At 54.8% G+C, this 23,652-nt stretch overlaps 1 protein-coding gene across 1 annotated transcript in view; it reads right to left on the bottom strand.

The window, feature by feature from the left end:
- RTN4RL1 (reticulon 4 receptor like 1) overlaps positions 1-23,618 on the bottom strand; it is a 66,887-nt gene extending 43,269 nt beyond the window's left edge. The window contains exon 1 of the mRNA XM_059907376.1: positions 23,392-23,618. Coding sequence (XP_059763359.1) covers positions 23,392-23,404 — 13 coding nt within the window. The 5' untranslated portion in view covers positions 23,405-23,618. The remainder of the gene's footprint in view (positions 1-23,391) is intronic.
- Between the last annotated feature and the right edge of the window lie 34 nt (positions 23,619-23,652).

Consider the following 23,652-nt stretch of genomic DNA (forward strand, 5'->3'; position numbering starts at 1 on the left):
GACCTGCTTTCTTTTTTAAGTGGTGAATGTAGCCCAAATGACGTCACCTTGACATAATGAAACTAAATCTGTGTGTTATTGTGGGGAGGAGGAGTGCGGTGGGTACACCAGAACTTACACATCCAGAAGAGAATTAGGGGTCAGTCAGACCCGGGTTTGAATCCTGACCCTGACACTTACAAGCTCTGTGGCCTTGGGAAGTCATTTAACTTCCTTGAGCCTTAGTTTCCTCACCTGTGAAATGGGCTAAGAACTTGCTCTAATAGGATTACTGTGAGGAGTAAGCAAGATAATGGATTATTGATGAATTTTTTTTATAGACTGGGCTTATTCCAAAAATGATTTCAGGCAGTTGAGATAATGTATATAAAGTGTCTGCACATGTAGTGGCTTCGCAAAGCATCAATTCCCTTCCTCTGCCCTTCTGCCAAAGTAGTCAGCTTTGGACCCCAGCCCCCGCCCCCAACACCCCCGTTTCAAGGTACTGCCATCACTCAAAGCACTTCTGGAACTTTCTTGTATGAAAAGTGGCTCAATTCTTGAGTCCCAGCTTGTTTTCAACCTAGGAAAAAAAAAAAAATTCCAACAACGAAACAAATCACATTCTGCAAATTTCTCATTCATTTATTCATAATACACAACTTCAAATTACTCTTGGCCTTTTTGAAAAAAGTCACTCTCACCCTCAATGGCCAAGGATTCACCATCACCGAAGCTATCAAGAGGAAAACGCTGTGAGGTGAGGCAATTTCCCATGAACTGTTGTGAGCTAGCAGAACTGGAATAATGGCAAAGGCTGCCCAGCTCCCACCCCCAACCCCCATGACTCCTTTGACTCGGCCCATTCTTGGGGACACAGAATCAAAAACTCTTTGCAGAAAAGTCTACCTTACTTCTCCCTCATCCCACTCGTGGATCACATTTCCCAATCTTTGGGGTAAAAGCAGATTGTACTGCCTCTGAGAAGTGCATGCTTGGATGGAATTCACGGACACTGAGTGCTAGGATAAGGTATTGAGGGGAAAGTGGTGGGTGAGAGTTTGAGAGGATGGAGTGGCCTTCCTTCCACCTTTTATGAGGATACTTAGAAAGGAGCCCAGGGATTCTGGGTTGGAGATGGGATGACTCAGGAGGCAGAGAGCAGGGTCCCCCCGTGCCCATGCCTACTTTGTTACAATGGACCCACCAACTCTCCCAACGGGAGACCCACTTGACCCCTCCTAGGACAAAAGCAGGGCAAACACTTCCCACAGTCTGAATTTCCCCAGATGTTCTCAGGCCAGAAAATGCCAAAGGGCCCACTCCATCCTCTCCTGCCAGCTGGTGAGCTTGTTCCTCCTATACCCACAATTCCGAAGAAACCCCTGCCCCTACCTAACCTATGAGAAGGCTGCAGGCAGTGCAGTCAAGTGGAAAGGCCCTAGCTTCCAGAGGCAGCCAGGCCTGGGTTCAAATCACTTGGGCAGCACAAGCAGAACAGCTGCTTCCCACCTCCAAGCCTCAGTATCCTTGTCTAGGAAAGGGGATAATACCTATTTGGGTTAGGGAGAGGGGGCTTATAAAGATGAGATGATGTAGCCCCTCCGAAGATGGCAGCTAATATTCCTAAGGCCCTGGGTGCAGGTCCTGTGGGTGTGTGGAGTTCTGGAGTGTGTGGGTTCCCTGCTCACAGGAAGCCTGTGAGGATGCCCTGATCCCACAGGGATGGAACTCAGCCCACTGAGCTTTCACTGTGTGTCTGTGAAAGGACGGTGGGGGAGGGGAGCCTCCACAAGCAGGAGGGCCTAGAATTGGCTCTGGGAGGACAAGACCTTGGCCTTCCCTCGCTCTCCTCCTTGCAGGCTCACTCCAGAGACAAGGGTGCTGACTCTTGCCATCGATGGAAGCACCATGTGCCAGAAGGCAGGAGAGCACATTGGTTCTGCCTGGCACTCTGTATCTGTAGCAGCCCTCTTAGATGGCTCGCTGCAAGATCTACAGTCAGTTCAAGATACACAAGTCCTTATCCTCTTGCTAATTGGTTCAAATCGATTGACCTTCAAGTGGGTCTCATGTACAACTGGTAAGAGATGGCCTGTATGGCCAAGCAACCCATACACTTAACTAGCTGTTGCTCAAGCAACTGAACAAGGCACATTAACCCAAATTTGTCAGAACACCTTCTCCTCCTAGGCTGCAGGGCCAGCATTTCCCCATCGGGCTGAAACATCTGCTGGGTCAACAGGCGGACCCTATTAGGCAGGTGGTGATAACACTAACGTAGAATCCTTGGGGAGGCAGAGGGAGCACTGAGCCTGTGATGAGAGTCCCTGGGCTCTGCCCCGTCCTGGCTCAGACCTCCTGGCAGGAGAAGGGGCTGCGTCCCAAGTGTACTGGCAGAGGAGGGGGAGGAAGGTGATTTTCCTGGCACTTTCGTGAGCTGGCTCCCGTTTGCCTTTTGATCTGTTTCCTCGCTCGGGCTTTTCCCAGGAAAGCTTGGGTCTGTCTCACTGAACCCATCTCCGAGGTTAGGTCACCGCTGCTTTCCAAGTGGGAGCCGATGTTTAAGTCTTTTATTGTTGCCAGAGTCTGAAATGATCTGGAAACCGGTAAAGACACCAGACACCAGGAGATGGCCTAGAAATCTTGGCCAGGCTGAGGGTGGACAGCAGTTCTCCCCACCTCCCCCTACCCTCTCTGTGCCCCCCTGCGGAGAGCTAGCTGCTGGCTGGGAGTGTCTCTCAGCCTGCCAGAGTGGAGGCCAGCCACCCCTAACTTTCCTCAGCTCTATTTATAAACCTCTGCTCTGCTCCTTCTGAGCCCCCTCCTCAGGGTTTGAGCCTTGCTGCTTTGCCTTATCAACCTTGCTTTTCACAAGCACTTAAATTCATGAGAAAAGGGAAAAAGTGAAATCAGATAGAAATGCAGGTCTGTTTGCTGTTTTCTCCAATGCAATGGTTCTGGGTAAACAGCAGACACCTTTGATGAAATCCCAGCAGGCTTAAACAATAAAGCTGGTTACAAACTCAATCTGGCAGAGATATCAGATCTGAAATTGTTTCAAAAAACATGTCAACATTTTCTAATGCTCCTTAAAAAAACTTCCTGGGCAGCCCTCTGTGGAGTCTGGGTCGAAGAGACAGGGTGGGGACAACCCGGGGACTCGGCCAGCCAAGAGCCCAGGAACAGGCCGTTCCAGCTGCTGGGGGGCCCTGCCAGCTGTACCAGCCTTAATGGCCACCTCACAGTCATCGTCTAAACCGGGCAGAACACCAGCCTCCCTCCTGTACGCCCCTGCACACCCCCCACCCCCACCCCAGTCTGGCCTCTCAGCCTCCACCCTTAACTCCCTACCTTCTATTCTCCATACTGCAGCCTGAGGAAGCTTTTAAAAATGTAAATCAGATCATGCCGTTCCTTTGCTTAATACCTCTAATGCCTTCGCGCTGCACTTAGAATAAAATCCAAACTCCTCCTATGGCCTACAAAAACTCCTACGGGATCTGCCACTGCCTGCTTCTCCCCCACTCACTACAGTCCAGCCTCCCCGGCCTTCTTTCCAGTCCTAGAACACCAATCTCTGCCTCTGGGCCTTTGCGCTTGCTGTAAACTGCCTGAGATGCTTTTGCCCCAACCCTTGGTCATTAGCTCCCTCTCCACCCCAGCTAAAGTTGGTCCTCTCCCAGCCAAGCACAGTATCACATTACAGTTTATTCTCTACACTAAACTCAACCGCTATCTGAAGTCACCTTATGCATTTACTCATTAACTGTTTCCTCCTTTGGAACATAATTTCTCTGCAGACTCCCAACCTGGGTGTCCCCTTACTGGCAGCCTATGACTGGCATATAGTAGGTGCTCAATAATGAACTGCTGCATGAATGAAGGAGCAGCAAGGATGTCATCACTCCTCTAGGTATCCTCCCAGGCAATGCCCAGGAGTACAGCACCATAGAAATATCTCACCAGCCTCTCCTAACTGGCCACCCTGGCTGTCCCTGCCCCACCCAGGCCTCACCCAAGGTCCCTGCAGGCTTCGGGCCACGGGGCCTCCGTGGAGCCTGTGGGCAGGAGCTCAGGTACCCGCAGGGATTGGACTGTCTCCCCGCTCTCCCCGCCCCCTTCCCCCGGGCTGTTTCCTTCCTCTCCGAACCCCCTCCTCCCCGCCTCCTCCCCCGGGACCCAAGCTCACACAGGCTTGAGACGGGGGCTGGGCAAGGGCGCGACGGCACCCTCCTCGCTGGCCTTCTTGGACAAGCTCAGGCGCCCGGTCGGCTCGGGCCTCCCGGGTCTGGGACCGCGGAGGGGATTGGGGGGCGAACAGCGATGCCACCCGAGCGCTCAGGCCCCCAGCCACACCCCGCCCGGGCCGCGATCGATCCCTGCTGCTCCTGCCTCATTACCGAGGAGAACGGCCGGGGCTGGAAGAGGAGCCAGACGGCTGCGGAGGGGGCGGGGAGGCCTCTCGGCTCCCTGGCCCGGATTAAATATTTACTGTTTTGTTTGGCCTTTGGGGGAGGGGCAGGAGGGCTGTCGCATCCGTCCGGAGCTGCCGGCGAGGAGGGGCCCAGAGGTTGGGGCTGGGTTCGGGCCCCGCGGCCCCCACCGAGCCTCCCGGGCTGGCCGGGACCCAAGTACCCCCGGCCCGACCCCTCCCGGGGCGGGGATTCTGCTACGGAGCCGCTGGGCCGCGCTGACAGATCTGGGTTACCGCGCTGCTGCGGCGCGGGAGCTGTGGGCCGCCCGGGAAACGCTTCCCACCCCGCGGGCGCCTAGGCCAGAGGACCGGGAGGGGCCCCGCGCTCGGAAACCCGCTCCCTCGCCCGCATGCGTCCTGCCAGCAGACCCCCGAGCCCGAGCCCGATCGGCCGCTGCCGGAGCGCCTGGGCTGTGCTACACCGCATCTCCTCTAGGCCTCCCGCCTCTGATCCCAGCAGCGGCCCTCAGCCGGCTCCACTCTCCCATTGCACAGATGTGAAATCGGAGGCAGAGAAGGAGACGCGGGGGCCAGACTGGACACCCAGGAGCGCCCCCAGAGCCCGGGCGTTTCCTCACCAGGCTCGCCCGGCATCTGGTCGCACGTTTCTACTTTTCTTCCTAAGGCGGTGCCCCGCCAACGCCCTGGCGCGCTCTGCCCACCGGCCTGAGGGGCTTCGGAGAAGGGGAGAGAACCGCGAGTAGTCTGGGCACTGAGGGGGACTCCGGGAGTGCTCTCAAATGCCTGCCGGATGGGCGGGTTTGCCACGCTTCTCTGCAGCCAGCTAGGACCCTGGAGTCCCTTTACACGGGCACACACACAACTCCTAGTCCTCCATTTACTGTTCCCTGCTCGGAAGAGGCATGCTGGGGACACAGAGTGCTGGGTAGACAGGGTCCCTGCCCTCATGGAGTGCATAGTCGGCTGTGCACACAGTAAGAGCTGCCATCCCTTTCCACCCCTCTACTCGAATGTGCACTATGACACACACACACACACAACACACACACAGGGTGACTACTCTCCAACAAGCCTGCTTCATGGACATAGACCCACCCTAAAAGGCTGCTCACATCACATTCTACACGGGCAGGTACACACACACGTGCCCAACCCACTCCAACCCCACCTTTACATATATATGTGTACACATGCCCACATACATGCACACAGCAACTAAGGAGTGGCTGCCCCACCCCTTATATTAGTGGGTCATGTGTGTGCCCACTAATATAAACACACACACACACAAAGAGCTGCCCCATCCCTACACATGCATGTGTATATGCGAGTACACACATAGTCACTCACAAAGAACACCCATCTCCACCTCCATACATGTTGGTGTACATGCCCACAGAGCTGACCATCCCCTCATCCCATCCCTGCACACACTTGTACTGAAGTGTCCACCGCCACCCCATCCCTATACATGTGTGTCCCCCCTACACACACACACACACACACACAGAGGCACACAGGCACACACGCATGCGCACTGACTACAGGCGGCTGGGGATGAGCTGCAGCCTCCAGCCCTGCTCCTATTTCAAGAGGAGCATTGCTGGAAAAGGAACAAAAGCAAAGCTGGCTATAAATAGCCACCTCCCTCCCTGCTTTTCCTGCCCTCCGGCCTCAAGGCCTTGCGTCTCCTCTGCTGCCTCGGGCCCACAGCAGCCAGGGCAGGGGTGTCCCCAGGGATGGGCAGGGGGACCCTAGAGGCCCTGTGGCCAAGCACTGAGCACTGGGGCCGGCCAGGGGCTCTGGGCCTGGGTAGGTGCAAGGGCCCACAGCCTGCCACCTGCAGCCAGCCCTGTGTGCATGTGCCCAGCTTGGAGGGAGGGAGGCCCACTTGGGCCAGGCATGGTTGCTGCCTCAGCAGAACTGCAAAGGCTGGCAGCTGCAGGGGGAGGAAGGCGGGTTTGCTAAGCAGCGGCCACAGCTGGTCCTGCCTGGGCCCTCCCTTCCCGGCCGGGTTAGACCTTCCCTGTGTTGATTCCTGGTTTGGTTCCTGCGCCCAGAGTTGGGGATATTGGATGCCCTGTCAGGAAGCCTCATGGGGTGGAGGAAAGGGTGGCAAGATCAGAAGTGGGGGAGAGGATGCAAGTCCTACTTTGAGTTCCAGTTCTATCACCTACTGATCCACCAGCCTTAGGACAGGCTCCTGACCACACCACCCAGCCTCGGTTTCAACCCCGTCTTCATGGGGTGTTGGGAATGATGCATGAAAAACCAGCGTGCCTGGCAGGCCCTTGAGAACTGTGGAAGGCCATGGGACGGGGGAGATTACAGACTGCTCTCTGTGTCTGAGAAGAATTGGATTAAAATAATACCTTCATTTTGTATTTACCATGTGCTAGGCACTGGGCTATCTTCAGTTTATTTCATCCTCTGTGAGGTAGGTACTATTTATATTCCCATTTTACAGATGGAGAAACTGAGGTTCAGGGGCTCGCTCTAAGTTCACACAGGTCCCTAAAGCACAAAGCCAGCTTGCAAAGCCAAGCTGGAACTGAAACCGAAGCCCTCTTTCTTACGTCTTATACTGTGGGGGACTGGGGCACCCTGGTTCTCAGGTTAGCCCCTCCTCAGGGACCAGTGGAGGGCAGGGCTGGGCTGGCTGGGCTGGCTGGGCCTGGAATTCAGTGTGCTGCAGGGAGTGAGCCGGCATGGCCCTCTGCTCCTGAGGCCCCCACCAGGGACTTGTGGGATCAGCCCACCTCCCACCCACCCCTCCTGTCCCTAGCTCCCTTGAGGGGCCTTTCTCTACCAACCCTGGGAGAGGGGGAGGGAGGGGATAGGGGAGAGCTCAGGCAGACCTACTTTCAAGGCTTTAATCCTTTTCGCTTAAAGGATTTTTTTTTTTTTTTTTTTGCTTGGGGAAGACTTGGTCTGATCAGAGGAGAGACGCAGGGAGCTGACAAGCCACAGAGGATGGGGGGTGGTGAGGAGAAAGAAATACATATTTATTACCCTCAATTATTAAAAAATAGATAGTACCAGATCTTAGGTCCTGGCAGACACTGCAGCGGCATTTGTGCAAGGACTATTTTCTTTCCCTGTTCTCTCTCTGTCTCCCTTTTTTTCTTTTTGTTAATTCTGTTGAGATTGTGATGTTTGTAGTGTGGCTAGCTTGTTAGTAAAAAATGCCCTGGCCAGTTCCCAGCAGGCTGGACAGCCGAGAGGCGAACAGAGCCTGCCACCAGGGAGCCTCTGTACCCCAGGTACAGGGAGGAGCCGGACCCCTTCTCAGTGGAGGAGAGGGTGTGGGAAGGAAGGATCTGTGTCCCCACATGGGGCTGCTCGGGCTGGGCCCTGGCAGTCATGTAGCCCCAGCTGTTTCTCCCCTGCTCCCTGCTCTCGCAGGGCAAACCCACCAATAACCAATAATGTACCCGCCCTCCGCCCCTTCCCATGTTGCTGCTCTTTTCAAGGGAGTGGAGAGAGAGAGAAATCGATTCCAGCTTCTTCTGTGAGGGAGGTGACAGCTCTTGCCCCAGGCTTCTGAGGGCTTTGCCCAGGGGCACTGCCAGCTCCCCAGACACACCCTTCTCTCCCCAGGACTGTATCAGCCTGTTGAAAAGTGGGCAGATCACCAGCTTGGTGCAAAGATGCCAAGGCATCCTGCAGGGTCCCAAGGCCCATTGAGGCCTGATTCCCCAGCAGGCAGGTATACACCCCCAGCCTCTTTTCTTGTGGATCCTACAACAGGGCAAGGTGGGGCCCTAAACAAAAACAAAGAGAGGGATCTCCAATGAGGAAAAAGACCAAGAGGCAAAGCCACTGAGAAGCAGACTATGGCACTCATTTTGGTACTTGAAGACCTCACAGAGCCTGGCACACAGTAGGCCTCGGTACAGGGCTGTTGGATAACAGATCAGGATGATGAAGACAGAATAGCAGCAGCATTTCACTGAGGCCTTGCTACCTGCCAGGAAGGTGCTTTACACCCACCTTGTCATGAATTCTCAGAACCCCAAGAGGCAGATGGCATTAGCCCCACTTTTCAGATGAAGAAGCTGAGGCCCAAAGAATTAAAAGCATCTGCCCAAGATCAGGCAGCTGGTAAGTGGCAGAGCAGGGCCCTGATTCCCGCCCATCTGGCTCCACAGCCTTTGCTCTCAGCTACCCATCTCTATATACAGAGGCAGCAGGCAAACCCGAGCAGACCAGGAATACATTTGAGGAGAACCAGGCAAGAAGCAGTGTCCGTTTCACAGCCCAAGAGACAGAGTTACTGGTCTGGGGCCAGGTTTTCCTTTCTGATCAGGGAGACCCTGTTTTGGAGGGAAGGAAGAGGCAGCTGAGGAGAAGACAGGGCTGTGGGCCGGTGGTGGGTGGATGATGTCCCAGTTTTCTGGGGAGGCTTTCAACCTCTTCTTACTTTCCTGAACCAGTGAAAATCATTTGGGAATGCTTTCCAACTCCCCCGCCCCCCAGCCCCGCACTGCCTTACGGAACTTCTCCTTGACTGTAGGCAGAGGGGGCAGGGAGTTCAGGACAGAGCCAGTCCTCCCCAAAAAAGATGACCCATCCCTGTTGGTCCCGAGACTCCTCCCCCTGGCCAGGGCTGGCCTATGTCATTTTGTCCACTCACACAGACTCAGCCCTGGACACAGAGAGGCAAATCTTCAAAGGGCAGTCAGGTCTGGCCCACAGGAAGGACAGCACAGGAAGTGACCACTCATGCTACTAATACTGAGGCCGCATTGGTTGAACTCCTATTCTGGGTCACAGTACAGTGCCAAGAACTTCATCGGCATCATCTCACTTAAGCTTCACAACCCTACAAGACAGGTGCTCTTAGTAGCCCCATTTTACAGATGGAGTAAGTCAAGTTCAGAGAAATAAGGTCATTCCCAGGACTTGAATCTGGGTCTGGCCAGATCCCCACTTGGAGGTGAAGGGCTCGGCCACTGACCCCTGGAATGAGCTCTCCCCACCAGACCCTCTCCTCTTGTGGGAGAAAGCCTCCACTGAGCAAGCACAGCCACTAGCACAGCCGCAGAGGCCACCAATGAGGGCTCCACCGGAGTAGAGGTACAGGGAAAGGCTGGCGATGGGGGTCCTGGACAGATAAGGGGCATGTTACCAATCTTATCAGCCAGTATGCTTTGGACATTGTATGGAACACACCAACCCGATGCTGTGTGTTGTTGGGCAACCTACCACGGCTCTCTGGGCATTGGTTTTCTCAGCTGAGTTATAAGGTCTCTTCTAGCACCAAAGAGCCTGCAAATCTGTCAAATTCACACAAATCCCTTGGTCCAGATCAGAAGCCAGGGACATGGTCTTCCTCATGCTCCATCCTCAGGAGTTTTTGGTGCCACAAGCCACTCCGATTCCAAGGAAAGCTAATGCCTCTGTACATCTTCCCCCTCTGGTGTGCTCACAGGCCCCTTCACTGGAGACCTAGACCATGTCTCTGCCCACCCCCCCACACACACACCCTCTTCCTTCTCAAATAACCAGAAGGCTTTGCATCTGGCTGTCTGCTGCTTGGGGTAGTGTCAAGCCCACCTACCTAAGGGGCATCACTGACCTCCCACACTGGCTTCCTTATGAAGGCCTTGACCTTTCACCCTTCTCTCCTTCCCCTGCCCAGAAGCCCACACAGCACATGGGCCGAGGCACGTGCACAGGTGTGGGCTGTGGCATAAAAAAGAGGGAAACAGTCTCCACGCACAACCCAGAGGATGGGCAGTCAGACGAGGGACATTCTGCGGTCATTAAAACAGGTTTCGAATGACCACCCTAGAAAGGCATTTGAGATCTACTGTTAATTCAACAAGGACACATTTGCATGAATGTAGGAAAGAAGGTTGGAAGGATGTACCATATGCCCTGGGAGGGATGAGGGTTCCCACTCTTTGAGTTGTGGGATTATAGTGATTTTCTTCTTTTTGCCAACCTGTGGTTTTCCAATGTTTTCTGCCATGTGTATGCATTATTTGCGAAGTTCAAAAATGTTACTCTAGGGAGAGAAGGCTGCTGTATAAATGAGGCAGCAGGTGAAAAAAAGCAAGACCTTACACAAAACTAAGTTCTATGTTTTGTGCTTAGGAGTAAAAGGCAAGTGCTTATGGTACTGATCTCTTGTACTAGGGCTGCAGCCTGGACCACATTAAGAGCCAAGGAGGAGAGGTGTCTGACCTCAGTGGGAAGGGCGATCCCAAGACCCACCACTCCTCTTCCCCAACCACCATAGCTGTTTCTTTGGTCTGTGTTTTGGCCCCTCCCCCTTGGCCAAGTGGCTGATGGACTTGGGGCTGACCCTCAAGCTCTGGTCCTCTCCAAAGGAACTTGAAACTATTCCATGGGCTCTACCTCAGAATGTGTGCCCTGCCCACAGCTCCAGCCCCCAAGGCAGCCAGGTATTGTATCAAGCACACTCCTGCCTCAGGGCCTTTGCATTTGCTGTTTCCCCCATCTGGACAACTCTTCTTAAGCAGAAGCAGCTTTGGTAGCTGCAGAGAGCCCTCCCTCACTTCCCTTAGGCCTCTGTTCAAGTGTCACCTTATCAGAAAGACTTCCCAGCCACTCTCTCTAAAATAACAGCTCCCTGTTCCTTAATGAACACTCTGTTAATTTTCTTCTAAGCACCTACCCCCACTTGACAGAATACATCCATAGTTGGTCGTTTATTGTCTATTCTCCCCACTTAGAATGTAAGCTCTATGAGAACAGAGGACTTGGATTTTGTTCATTGCTTCATCCTCAGTGCCAAGCCAGCAGAAGGCAGGCACTCAATGGTTGTTCAATGTTTGTCAGATGGAGAGAGCCCTCCCATACCTCTCTTAGGTGAGAGGATAAAAGGCGGCCATCGCATCCATGGATAGATAATCCATAGGTGACCATGATCTATAATATGGTCTGGCATGGAAAAACATGGCTGGCTCAGTTGGGGTCTTCCTTCTGGGAAATAAAGCTGAGAACACCAATGGGACTTCCCTGGTGGTCCAGTGGTTAGGACTCTGTGCTTCCACTGCAGGGGGTGCAGGTTCGATCCCTGTTTGGGGAACTAAGATCCCGGAAAGCCCCTGCCTAAATAAATAAAGCCGAGAATACCAAGAATGTGGGGCAATTAAGTGGTGTGAGGATGGGGTGAAAGGCCGTCTTGAAGAGTAAGCAGCCCTGGGTGGCCATATTGGCCCTTGTGTGAGGTGAAAAGTCATGGGTGCAGACAGTGGGGCAGGGGCAGGAGTAGCTGTCTTAGGTGGAAGGAGAGGCCATGAGAGAGACCACAGAGAGGTTGCTACTTTCTAGAGCTAGCCCCTTTCCTGGAGGCTTCTGGAGTCCAGGTCATGCATCTCTTTGCAATAATCCCCCATTTCCAATGAGCTACCTTGAATCCCTGCCATCACATTTGTTCACTGAAGGCAGAAATACCAGCCCACCAGGGGCAGTGGGCCAATCACAGGAAGGTGATAAGCACTGCTGCCTTGAGGCAGCCTCAGGGCCAATTGCCGCCCCATGATTTGATGGTAAATTTCCCCCTTTGGTTGGTGCATTCTCCTGAGCGTGGCCCTGTGAACTGTCCCGGCCTCTCTCCCCTGCTCAGAGATGCTGTATCAACCGCAGGCTTGGGCAACATCCTCCTTGCAAGGAGAGGAAGTAGTTCAAAGTAAAAGTCATTTCCACAGATGGGAGAGAAGGCAAAAGAGGCAGAGTTTTCTCACCCCAGGCACCACCTGAGCTCAACTTTGCCTGGCAATTTTATCTCCTCATGTTCCGTCCAGCCTCATTTAAACATTTCAGATCTCTGAAGCCCAGAATGTCCACGAGAGGTTTTCATTTGCCACGGAATCAATAGTGCAAATTTTGTTCCATAAAAATCTGCCAAGTACAGCCCTAAACTTTTCTGAGTGAGAGTGCTGTTTCTTTCCCCAACATAGCTCCTGCCCTGCTGGACGTCCTCTGTGGCCCAGTTGCCCAGTCTTTCTATGCCTGTAAGCTTTCTCTGCCTACAGAGGAATGGAACAGGGCTGGGGTGAGGCAGCAACAGCCCTGGGCCCTAGATGAGCTCTGTAGCCCCTCTGCGCCTTAGTGTTCTCATCTGTAACTTGGGGCTAATAGAACCTGCCTTTTCTGCTCTTAATGAGGCATTGTACAGGGAAAACCATGAGACACCTTTCTCCATACTCCTCACTTAAAAAAAAAAAATCTGTTTCCTCCTGGTTCCTGATACGAAATTTCTTTTTTTTTTAAAGCCCTAGGTTATCGTGATTTAATTTTTCTTACAGTTGCAGAGCAATTTAAAAGTTAGGTTTTGGTACCAGGTTCCTTGGGTTCCAACTAACATGTAATCAACATTCAATCAACATTGCCAGTCAGCTCATAAAGACATGACATTAGTTATTGATTCAGTACTCTTTACCCAACGTCACACTTGTGCTACATTTTATTTTGTGCAGGATGCTGTATTAGTCGGGTCCTGGTAAGAAAAACAGAGCACTGTCAGATTGAGTAATTTGATGAGTACATAATAAAGATGAGAAGAGTGGGTAAGGAAACCCTAAGAGATAATGCCTTTTACGGCCCCCTCCCCCTAGAGCTGAGTGAGGAGAGGGAGCTCTTACTGAGCCTGGAGAAAGAGCTGCTGTGAGGGCTTTGACACTTTCAGCATATACCAGACTGACTTCCAACTGTCAGAACCCGCATTCCTTTGCCTGAGGGCCTCCTCTAGCAGGGAAGCTGTCTTTGCTTTCTCCAGGGGAACAGCACTTAGCCAGTGAGGGATGAGGGTTGTGTATAAATACCCCAGCTCCCTCCCCTTGGAGTGAGAGAACTTTGAGGTGCATGTTCTAGACTGTATCTGAAGTTCCCCAGTGGGATTAAGTTCTGGTTGCCCATGACAACACACCTGTTATTGGCTTCTTCCCTTCTCTGTCTCACTTCCCCACTCGTCTCCTAGTGTTTCCTAGGATCCCTCCCAAATAAAGACTTGCATTTGAATCCTTGTCTCAGGCTATACTTCTGGGAGAACCTTTGGGTGACCTATGGTGGAGGGACACAGAGAGCCCATGGCGACCGACCATTGGTTGAACCCAGCTGGAAGCAAGAGGGCATGGGAGCTCATTGCTGAAGTTCAACAGACCAAGCTCCCAGGACAGAGAGCAGGTTGGAGAAGGGTGGAGAGCAGATCTGAAGGGGCAGCGGGGTAAAGAGTAAGCTGTCTCCTCAAGGAACTTGCCATCCAGTGGGGAAGGCAGATAACATAAAGGTAATTGCAATAAAATAGACTGAGTGGGACCTCCCTGGTGGCACAGTGGTTAAGAATCTGCCTGCCAGTGCAGGGGACACGGGTTTGAGCCCTGGTCCGGGAAGATCCCACATGCCGCAGAGCAACTAAGCCCGTGTGCCACAACTACTGAGCCTGCACTCTAGAGCCCACGAGCCACAACTACTGAGCCTGCGTACCACAACTAATGAAGCCCGCACACCCTAGAGCCCGTGCTCCGCAACGAGAAGCCACCACAATGAGAAGCCCCTGCACCGCAATGAAGAGTAGCCCCCGCTCGCTGCAACTAGAGAAAGCCCACGTGCAGCAATGAAGACCCAATGCAGCCAAAAATAAATTAAAAAAAAAAAAAATAGGGCTTCCCTGGTGGCGCAGTGGTTGAGAGTCTGCCTGCCAATGCAGGGAACACGGGTTCGAGCCCTGGTCTGGGAAGATCCCACATGCCGCGGAGCAACTAAGCCCGTGAGCCACAACTACTGAGCCTGCGCATCTGGAGCCTGTGCTCCGCAACAAGAGAGGCCGCGACGGAAAGAGGCCCGCGCACCGCGATGAAGAGTGGCCCCCGCTCGCCGCAACTGGAGAAAGCCCTCGCACAGAAACGAAGACCCAACACAGCCAAAAATAAATATAAATAAATTAATTAATTAAAGAAACGTTTAAAAAAAAAAATACTTTAAAAAAAAATAGAGTACTGTGACCGGAAGTACAGGATATGGTGGGACATCGAGGACTGCTCCCCAATCCAGGGGGTGCAGGAAGGTTTCCCAGAGAAGTGATGCGTAAGCTGAGTCCTGAAAGATGAGCGTGAAGGGGAAGAGAGCAGTGAAGAGTGTTCAAACAGCAGGAGCTGCTGGTTGCAAATCCTTAGAGACAGAGAGAGAACACAATTCAGTCGAGGGATTGAAAGAAGCTCATTAGACCTGGACCTCAGAGTTCAAAGTGGGGAGTAGGGAGAGGGGAGGGTGGGGCTGCAGGTGGGGCAAGCGAGGACGACCTGACAGCCAGGCTGGGAAGTCTGGACTATCCCCAGAAGGAAAAGGAATCACTGAAGTCTTTTAAACAAGGAGGGACAAGAGCCCATGGCATTGTAGAATCTGGCCACCATGTAAAGGCTGGATTGGGTGAAGGCAAGAGTAGAGGCAGGGAGGCTGCTGGTGTGATTGGGGAGAGGATGGTGGCCGAGCCTAGGGTGGAGGTAGGGAGAAGAGGTGCGCAAAGGATGCTGAGGGAGAACAGGCAGCATTTCTCAGACTAATGGGGAGGGGTGGGGTGAGGGGGGACATTCATGGGTCCAATTCTCAGGCTGACGGTACCTGCAGGGATCGTAGTGCCAAATGCTGAAATGGGAGAAATGGGGAAGGAGCGAGTTTGCTCAGAGCTCAGAGTAGAAGGAAGAGCACGGTTTCACACACACTAGGTTTGAGGGGCCTGTGTGGCTGCCAGTGGAGACATCTGGGGGAGGGGTCAGCTGGCTGGATGGCTCTGGACGTCAGAAGCAACATCTCATCTGGAGATGGGATGTTGAGGGAGGTCAGTAAATGGGCGCTACAGCCGTGGACGAGCTGACAGCCCCAGAGCTGAGCTGACACCCCCAGAGCAAGAGCAGGCCCAGGGCAATGCCTGGGAGGCGCCACACTGAAGGATGGCAGGAGGCAGTGAAGCTGGCAGTGAAGGCTGAGAAGGAGGAGCCACAGAAGTAGGAGAAAGACCAGGGGAGCTGCCATCGGGGAAGCCAAGGGAAACTATGGCCGATGGAGTCAAAGGCCACCAGGTCAGGTGAGACAAGGAAAATGTCTGGTAGGGTCAGCGTCAAGCCAGAGAGGTGACAGTGGAGTGACGGCTGATGTGTCCTCCTTGAGGGGTGAGAGGGAGGTGAGGGCAAGCAGACTCCAAGTGTGGACAGCTTCTCCCAGCTAAGTGGTCACCAGGGGTCCAAGCCCCGCTGCACGAGAGAGAGCTCAAACCCAGGCCTGTGGGCAGTGCAGTGTCCTCTTCGTCAGCACGCGACACAGCCAGTGGCCTTCCTGCCGGCACTGCTTGCTGGCGGCGGACCACAGGGGACTCCCAGCCCCCAAACTAGAGGAGCTGCTAGGGTAGCAGTCAGGCCAGAGGAGGAGGTCCCTCGAGCCAGCTCTGACCAGGGCCACCTGCGCTATCTGCTCTGTATTCTGGGCTCTAACACTGGACATGATTTGAAGAAACTCTTCTACTGTCGAAAAACCTTTGTCAAACCGTCAATCCAGTCATATTACAGATGGGGAAACTGAGGCCCAGTGTCCAGGGTCCTAGTGAGTCAGCCACAGAGACGGAACCAAACCCAGCCCTGGGACTCCAATTTTGGGGTCCTTTCCAGAGCCCCAGGGTCCCCAGGAAGAAAAGGGCCTTAGCCAGGCCAAAGCCAGGGTCGCGCAGAGCTGCTGCTACAGGCAGAGCCGGGCGGCCGGTGAAGACAGAGACAGACAGGAGGGTAAACACCGTGAGGCGTGCTGCCTGCAGCACAGGCTGAGGAGGTGGCCGGCGTGCTGGCTGGCAGGCCGCCGGCACAGTCCTCGCCCCACGCCCAGCCTGCCCAGGCTGCCCCACGCTGGCCACTGAGTGACCTACCTGGGCCCGCCTCCCCCGAAGCCCACTGAACTGCCTGCTCCTTCCTCCTCCCAGCCTGCTCAGACAAGCCCATGAATAGAACATTAAAGGTAAAACCTTCTAAAAGAAAAAGCAGCTCCCTGGTAGGAGTCGCCCCATGAAATGTCAAATGCAGAGCAAGGCTTCCTGCCTTGTGTGCTTCTCACTAATGGAGGCACCTTAGCCTCCATTCCCCATCATCCAATCGCCCTATAAATAAATCATTGTAAGAAGAATGCCAATTCTCCCCCTAGGGCCTCATGAATCTCTCTATAAAAGCCCCCTTCACGACGTGTTGGCTCAGGTGCCCAGAGAGGGACATGGCGAACTCTGCTAGGACAATTTTAGAGGCAGAAGCAACTCTCACGCCACCTCTGTGGGCTGAGAGCTGGTAACCTAGCTCTTCTCCTGACTTGGGGAAGAATTTTTTGCTCCATTTCCTGCAGATCCACCCCGACCACAGTGCCACTGTCCTCTGGAATCAGCCCAGGACGCTACCAAGAGGCCTCGGCTCCGAGGGCTGCGGTGGTTTGTCCCCTGGCAGACATGTGATGAGTCGTGCGCACCCACCCCTGCGTGGGCGGGTGAGCCATAGACCCGCTCGAGCTTTGTTCCCGACACGTGGCATGCAGAGTGCTGGCCTGCCCACTCCCGGGGCCCCCACTGAGTGGCTCACCGGCCACCCGTGGTGCCAACGTCACGCTAGTGGCCCCAGGGTGGGAGTGCCGACCTAAGCGCCAGAGCCCACAGCTGAGCATCCGGGATGCTCAGCTTTGCCACAGTGGACCTCTGGCGTGCACTCCCGGAGCCTGCTGCACGCTCACCAGGTGTGTTTCTGCACACACGCATAGAGTATTGTGCCAACCCTCTTGCTATGCTGGCACGGAGGCCTCCACAGCACCTCTTGTGAATCACATAGCAGGGGCTGTTTGCAGTTTCGGGTCCCAAGTTCACTGACTGATTAGACAGTAATCACAGGTTCGGAAGCACCCCGCTGAATCCGTTAGATCTGACACCCCGCGCCACCCACACCGAGGAGGAGAGGCGCTCCTCGCTCCGAGGGGGGGATCTGCTCTTCTACACCGCGAGATCGGCTGCACTCTGCCTTTTTTTTTCTTTTCCAAACTGCAGGAAGAATGGGCCTCTCAGGTATGCAACCGCGGCCGGAAGGGGGCAGGAGAAATCCCTTGTGGAGGACAGCTCTGAGTTCTGCAATTACCACCCAGCTGACCAGCTAGGGCTGGGCCATGGGAGCGCCCCCAGGAGTGAAGGAACATTCCAGAGGAGGAGGGGCAGGTGCAGGTGGAGGGACCTCCCTCATCCAGCCTGCTAACTGCCACCACCAGGGGCTGTTGCTCCCTAGTCACCGACCAGTTTGGGGTGTGGCTCTGTTAGCCAGTCCACCAGGATAGTCTGGAAGGGGAGCCACGGAGAGCAACCTGTGGAGAGATCCCAGCCCCCAAATAAACCATGGCTCCACCTTTCTTACGGGCATGAAAGCAGGCAGGTTGGTGCTGGCCCACTGTCTCATCCCTGTCTGCAATGAAGAATCCAGAGCAGGAGACAGTAGGGGAGGGGTGTGTCTCCCCAGACAGAAAGTGTGTGTGTGGAGGTGGACAGGGTAGAAGAGGACACATGAGAGAGGGGTTCAGGGTATCAGGAGCCCCAAGTCCCAGCCAGAGATGTTCCTGGAGGAACACCAGAAGGGGAGTGTATGGGAACTACCAGGGAACTCTGTAACGAGGCACAAGTGATTCAGCACCTCGCCCGGCACCTCGCAAAACAAATGTCATATAAATCAAGGCAGATGGGCATGTGAGGCAGTGGAGCTTAAAGGTTAAGAGAGCAAGGAAAAGAGCGTGGTGGCAGACAAACCTGGGATTGCATCCTGACTCAGTGTGCCAGCTGGGTGACCCAGGGCAAGGGAGTTCATTTGTCTGTGCCTCGGTTTCCTTATCTCGATAGCAGGGACAAGCACAGACTGATCTTGATGGGTGGTTGTGGAGATCGCATGAGGTAAGGCATGGAGTCCACTCAGCTTGGCCCATCACTAGTTATAAGCAGCTACTGTCGGCATGTGGACAGGGACACATTCCCTGATGCCCACTTCCAGCTCGCATCCATCCCTCCTCCCAGCAGGCTTGGCCAAGTACGCTCTGAGACCCGCATGGCCTCCCCTTGCTCTAGTGATGGACACCAAGTCAGCCGTGCCTCTTCTCCCCAGTTCAATGACATCCAAAGGTCCCTGCTCCTGGGCCCCCTTGCCTTGGAGTTGATGTCTCCCTAGGTCTTCTCCCAAGCCTTGAGGAAGCCCTCGCCCTGGGGTGCCTGCCTCACTCGTCTCTCGGACTCACTTCTACCCAGGGTGGCCTGGTCAGCGCACCCTGAGGAAAGGGCTGCTTCCAGCACTCTGCACGGAGGTCCTGCCTTCTGCTGTCCCTGGAGGCTCTGTTCCCGTTTTGCCAGTTATTTTGCTTCCTCGGCCATCTGTTCCCTCCCTGTCATCTCCTCTCTGCTTTAACCTTAACCACCACTTCACTGCAGATGGTACCAAACAGATCCGTTCTTGACATCCTTCATGATGCCTGCCCCCTCCTTCTCATCTCCAGAGAGTGAACTTCTGCTCTGTCCTTTCTCAGGCCCTGACTCCAAAGCTTGGAGTTGGATTCACCCCCCACAAGGTCCCATTCACCCTCCTCGGTTCCATCTTCTGTCAACTCTGTCACAGGTCAGGGGGCAAACACCTGCCCTTTTCCCCTGTCTTTTCCTTTTCCTAATGAGACTTCCTCTTTTCAAACTTGGCCGAGAACCTCTCCTGGCGTCAAGTCCACTGTTTGCTCCGGTTATCCACCTGGTCTCCTAAAACAGAGCTGTTTAACCCTCCAGGGGGGTCGGGGTTGGTAGCCTGAATCTGAGACCAGAAACTCAGGTTCACTCCTGCAGTAAAGGAGCCAGTATGCCCACGCTGGGACTTTGGGTCCTGAACTGTTCCTCTGTAGAAAATGGACCTGGAAATTGCAGTGAGGACTTGGCTCTGTGTTGGCATGACAGAGACCGAACCAAAACACATTTTCCACATTGTGTGAGCTCACAAAAGGGGAGCATTGCACTGCTTTCCTTGCTTTTATTCTGGATCCTGGTGAGAAAATGCATGCATGGACTTTATTTAGCAACTCACTCTGCCTCTCCTCTCTATTGAGGTGACCTGGTGCTCCCCTAAAATTCTTCCTCTTGGCTTCTCTTTGCTGGCATAAGGACCAGGAGCTTTGAGGAAAGAAGTCCGGAAGCTCCTAATTAAGGAAACTGTCTTGGTGTCATTGGTTTCACTAGGCTGCATTACTTGAATGGGACAGAATTGGGCTGGGAAGACTGAAATCCCACTTCTGTACCTGGATTTGGGCTAAAAAGCCTCATATCTCAACCCTCTAGCCAGGGCTCTTGTATTTCCCCTCTACACTTTCTCTAGCAGAAAGCAGAGTGTCTTGGCTGTCCATGGAACACTCCCCACTTCCCTTCTCCATTGGGGCTAAGGAGGCCATGTCACTAATAGCTCCAAGAGGAGCCTCCTTACACCTGGCCACGTGGAGACTCTCTGATTCCCTAGGGAACCTCTGGATTCAAATCAACCAAGCATCTGACAACCTCATGGTCCCTCTACCTTCCCTTCTTCCCACAAAGGAGACCCAATCTAGCCAGTAGGCCAGCCCATCAGGCTATGGAAACCAAAAGAACAAAATGCATCTTACTGGGTTGCAGGCCTTAATCTAGCTCTTGCTGAATTATTCAGGGATGGCATTAACTTATAAATGAGTGTGTTTGACTGATTTTTGTGGTTGATATACAGATAAATTCTAATGAAAGACAGCTACAAGATTTTAAATTATTAATTAGACTGCCACTTAACAAAGCCTATTTGGCACTCTATTTCCTTGCTTAACAAGACAAAAACTTTAAGGTTCTGTATGTGCCCAGAGGCTGTTGATTTGCATTCTGTTTTTATAGCTCTAAAAATGAAAACCATAGATCCTGACCTTAAGCAGGCCGCTTCTTGCAAAGCAAAACCCCCAGCAAGCTGCCCTTCCTTCCTAGATGGTGCTGGGTGGCTCGGGGCCTCACTTGCCCTGACCGCCTCTCATCTCTGACCAGAGATTTGCTTTTTATATCCCTGGTTCTTCTGGGATAGGCCAGGAGATGGAAAAGCCAGGAGGGCAGCTGCTGAAGCCTAAAGCTACCAGAGCTGTCAGCAGCAAGATCCACTGAGGACGCAGGGCTATTCTGGTTCACAGAGGTAGGGCTGTAGCCAGTAGAGTCTGTTCATTAAGAGATGCAAGGCAGCACCCCCAGTTCCTAAAATGTCCTCCCTGGGGACAGCACCACGTTAACTGCAATAGGACAACCAGCAATCAGAAGGACGACACTTGTGGTCCAATCCCTACTCTCACCTTCTTCCTCCTCTGGGGTTTCTTTGCAGGATGGGTAGGGCTCATGGTCCCCTCTTCTCCCAGGATCTAGGGAGGGCTACTCTTTCTTCATCTTTCAAACCCTTTTCCAAATCATAATTAAACTATGAAACTCCCTCAGAGCCAGGACCCCACGCAGGGTTCTGCATCTGATAGGCAGGGAAACTGCAACAACTATCTGAATCCATGCTATGACATTTTTGCCGGGAGCCTTTGGGAACAATTTGAGAAGCAGAAACTTCAAGGGCCACCTCTCTTGGCACTAGCCCCAGTCATATCTTTGTCTCTGGGCACACACCTAGAATCCACACAGAGAATCTGAGTGGCCTGTGTGCGTGTGTGTGTGTGTGCCTGTACGCGCAAAAGAGACCAGTCCTGGGGACCAGGGTCAGGGGCCAAGGGAGAAAATTGCCCAGGAAAGGACCCAAATAAAAGTCCTTTGCCCACACTATGTCCCACCAGCAGGCTCCAGGCCACTGGAGCCCAGCCCAGCCCAGCCCAGCAAAGGACTTCTCTGCTCTGCTTCCCTCAGGCCAATCCAGGTGGAAGCCTCTTTGGTTGGTAGAACCTCTCCTGCCAATGAAGCTGTGCAGGAAGGGAAAAATAGCCCAAGTGGCAAACACACGTGACTGCCAAGCCTCCAGTGGCCACCTCTTGGGCAAGGTAAAGAGCCTCCCCCTGGGGAGCGGCCCCCAGCATGCATTGGACTCATCCCAAGCTGGGCCTCTGGCTAGCAAGGATGGGAGAAAAAGGCTCCTGGAGGCTGCTCAAGCCTCCCTGGGCACTTAAACCATATAAATAAAGTGCGTGGGCTGCTTCATGGCTCGTTTTTAACTGTAAACTGCCAAAAGACAAAAGACCAAAAGGGAGATGAGATGTCAGTTCCTCTCTATTATCTCCATCACAGACCTGCAGCCCAGACATGGCGGCCTTTAAAACTGCCTGGGAAGCCTTCCCCACTGGGGCAAGTTTGCAGGCGCCTGGCCCAGGCTGACCAGACCTGGGCCTGCGCTCAGCTGTGTAAAAAAGCATCCTCTCTGTGCAGACACACTCTGGCCAGCACTGGCGGTTGCTGAAAAGGCTTTTAGTCCCTTTCTGCTGGGAAAAGGAACTGGGGTGTATCCGTGAAGTGGTTTCTCCAACCAGCCGCAGAGACTTTTCCCACCCACAGTGAAAGGCAGTCAGCGTTTCCCCCCTGCACTGCACCGACCCACGTGGAGGGCACAAGTCACACACAAGTTTGTGGATATTGACACGGTGGGGCAACCGAGGCTCCTGGGTCGGCCTGAGACAGCCGAGACACCGGCTTTATTGCTTCCAGCGCAGGCGTGGTTTCTTCACCTACCTGTCCGACCTGCTTATGGGGTCTCTTCCATCACCCCCACATCTGCTCCTCCCCGCCCATCTCCGGGCTTTGCTTCCCCCTCCTCCGCTACCTCCCCCTGCCCATTTTCTCTTTCCCGATCCTACTGTGAGGTCAGAATCCTGTGCTTACGACACCTCGGTCTGTTGCCATGGAAACAGGGGCGGATTAAGGCTGGAGCGCGGAGCGCAGGGATCAGGCCCTCCGCTACCTGAGCTCCCGCCTCAGCAGGCTCCGCAGGGCCCGGGCAGCCAGCCGCAGGCACCCGCGTCTCGTCAGCCACTCGACCCGGGCCAGGGACGAGGGGGTCCCGACGGGGTGCCGCAGCCCACCCGGACCTGGGAAGGGAGAGAGGTAGACGCAGAGGCCCGGGCAGCGGTTGGCGGAGCCCGTGGGCTCACGGCGTGGTCACCTGCCCTCCCTGGGCCCTGGGGACAGCTCCCGGCGCGGCAGCCACGTGGGGGCGCGGTGGGACTTCCCCCGCGCCCGCGCCAACTTTGCAGCGCTCAGCTATGAGCCCGACAGCCCGAAGGTCGTCGTGAGGTGGTCGTGGGGCCAGCTCTTAAGTTGAGCCTGGCTCCGGCCGCGCACGCTCCCGGCACGGCCTCCGCCTTCGCATCCCTCCGCTCCAGGCAGAAGGAAAGTTTGAGGAACCGATCAGCAGGGGCTAGCCACCAACCCTCGGCCGCTGGGTGTCCAGAGCCCGCCGCTGAGGACCACCAAAACGGGGCTGCAGCGAAGGTGCCCGGGTCCGGGCCCCACCTGGGAACCAGGACGCGCAGTGAGTGAGCGCCCGGGCCGCGCGGTGACTGACCGCCAGCTGCACCGGAGCGCAGCTTGGACCCGGCCCCGCCAAAGCGGCAGAAGCTGGCGGCGTGTGCCCGCGCAGGGGATGGAGCCTGCAAGTCAAAACTTTATACTGGCAAAGCTAAGGTCCCAGGAGGCCGGCTCCCCTTCCATCAGGGGCAGCTCACTGTGGTCTCGAAATGACCTCGCCGAGCCAGATCCCTAGGCCTGGCCGCTTGATCCAGGGAGCAAATCCCGTGTCTCGCTACTGGCCCCAGTCGGGGGCTGAGCTCCTCCAGCAGCACTTCCTCGGCGGGTGCGTCCCCGCAAAGCCCGCCAGACTGCCCAGAGCTGCTTCCCGGGCCCGGAGCCCCGGCGCCTGGCAGCTCTCGGGCGGCTCCCAGGCTCGCGGCTCTGCCCCGTGCGTATCCAACTCCAACTTGCCCCTGCGGCTCCAACTCACCTTTGCGAAGCATGTTGGCCGCGGGGCCGCCACTCGGAGGTCGGCCTAGGCGCGCTCCCTCCCAGGGTCCGGATTCAAATCCTTGGGCGCTGGCTGCAGCTAATCCGAGCGCGTCGAGGCGGGGGCAAGCCGGGAATCCGCTTGTGCCCGGCGGCCCGGCCCCGCAGGGGCATGGTGAGCCCGAGCCCCGCGCCGAGGGCACCGGCGCCCACCAGCAACCGCGGCGCTGCCCGGCAACCCCGGGGCGAGCTGCTTGCTCCG

The sequence above is a fragment of the Balaenoptera ricei genome, chromosome 20, assembly GCF_028023285.1.
Source record: "Balaenoptera ricei isolate mBalRic1 chromosome 20, mBalRic1.hap2, whole genome shotgun sequence".
NCBI lineage: Eukaryota > Metazoa > Chordata > Mammalia > Artiodactyla > Balaenopteridae > Balaenoptera > Balaenoptera ricei.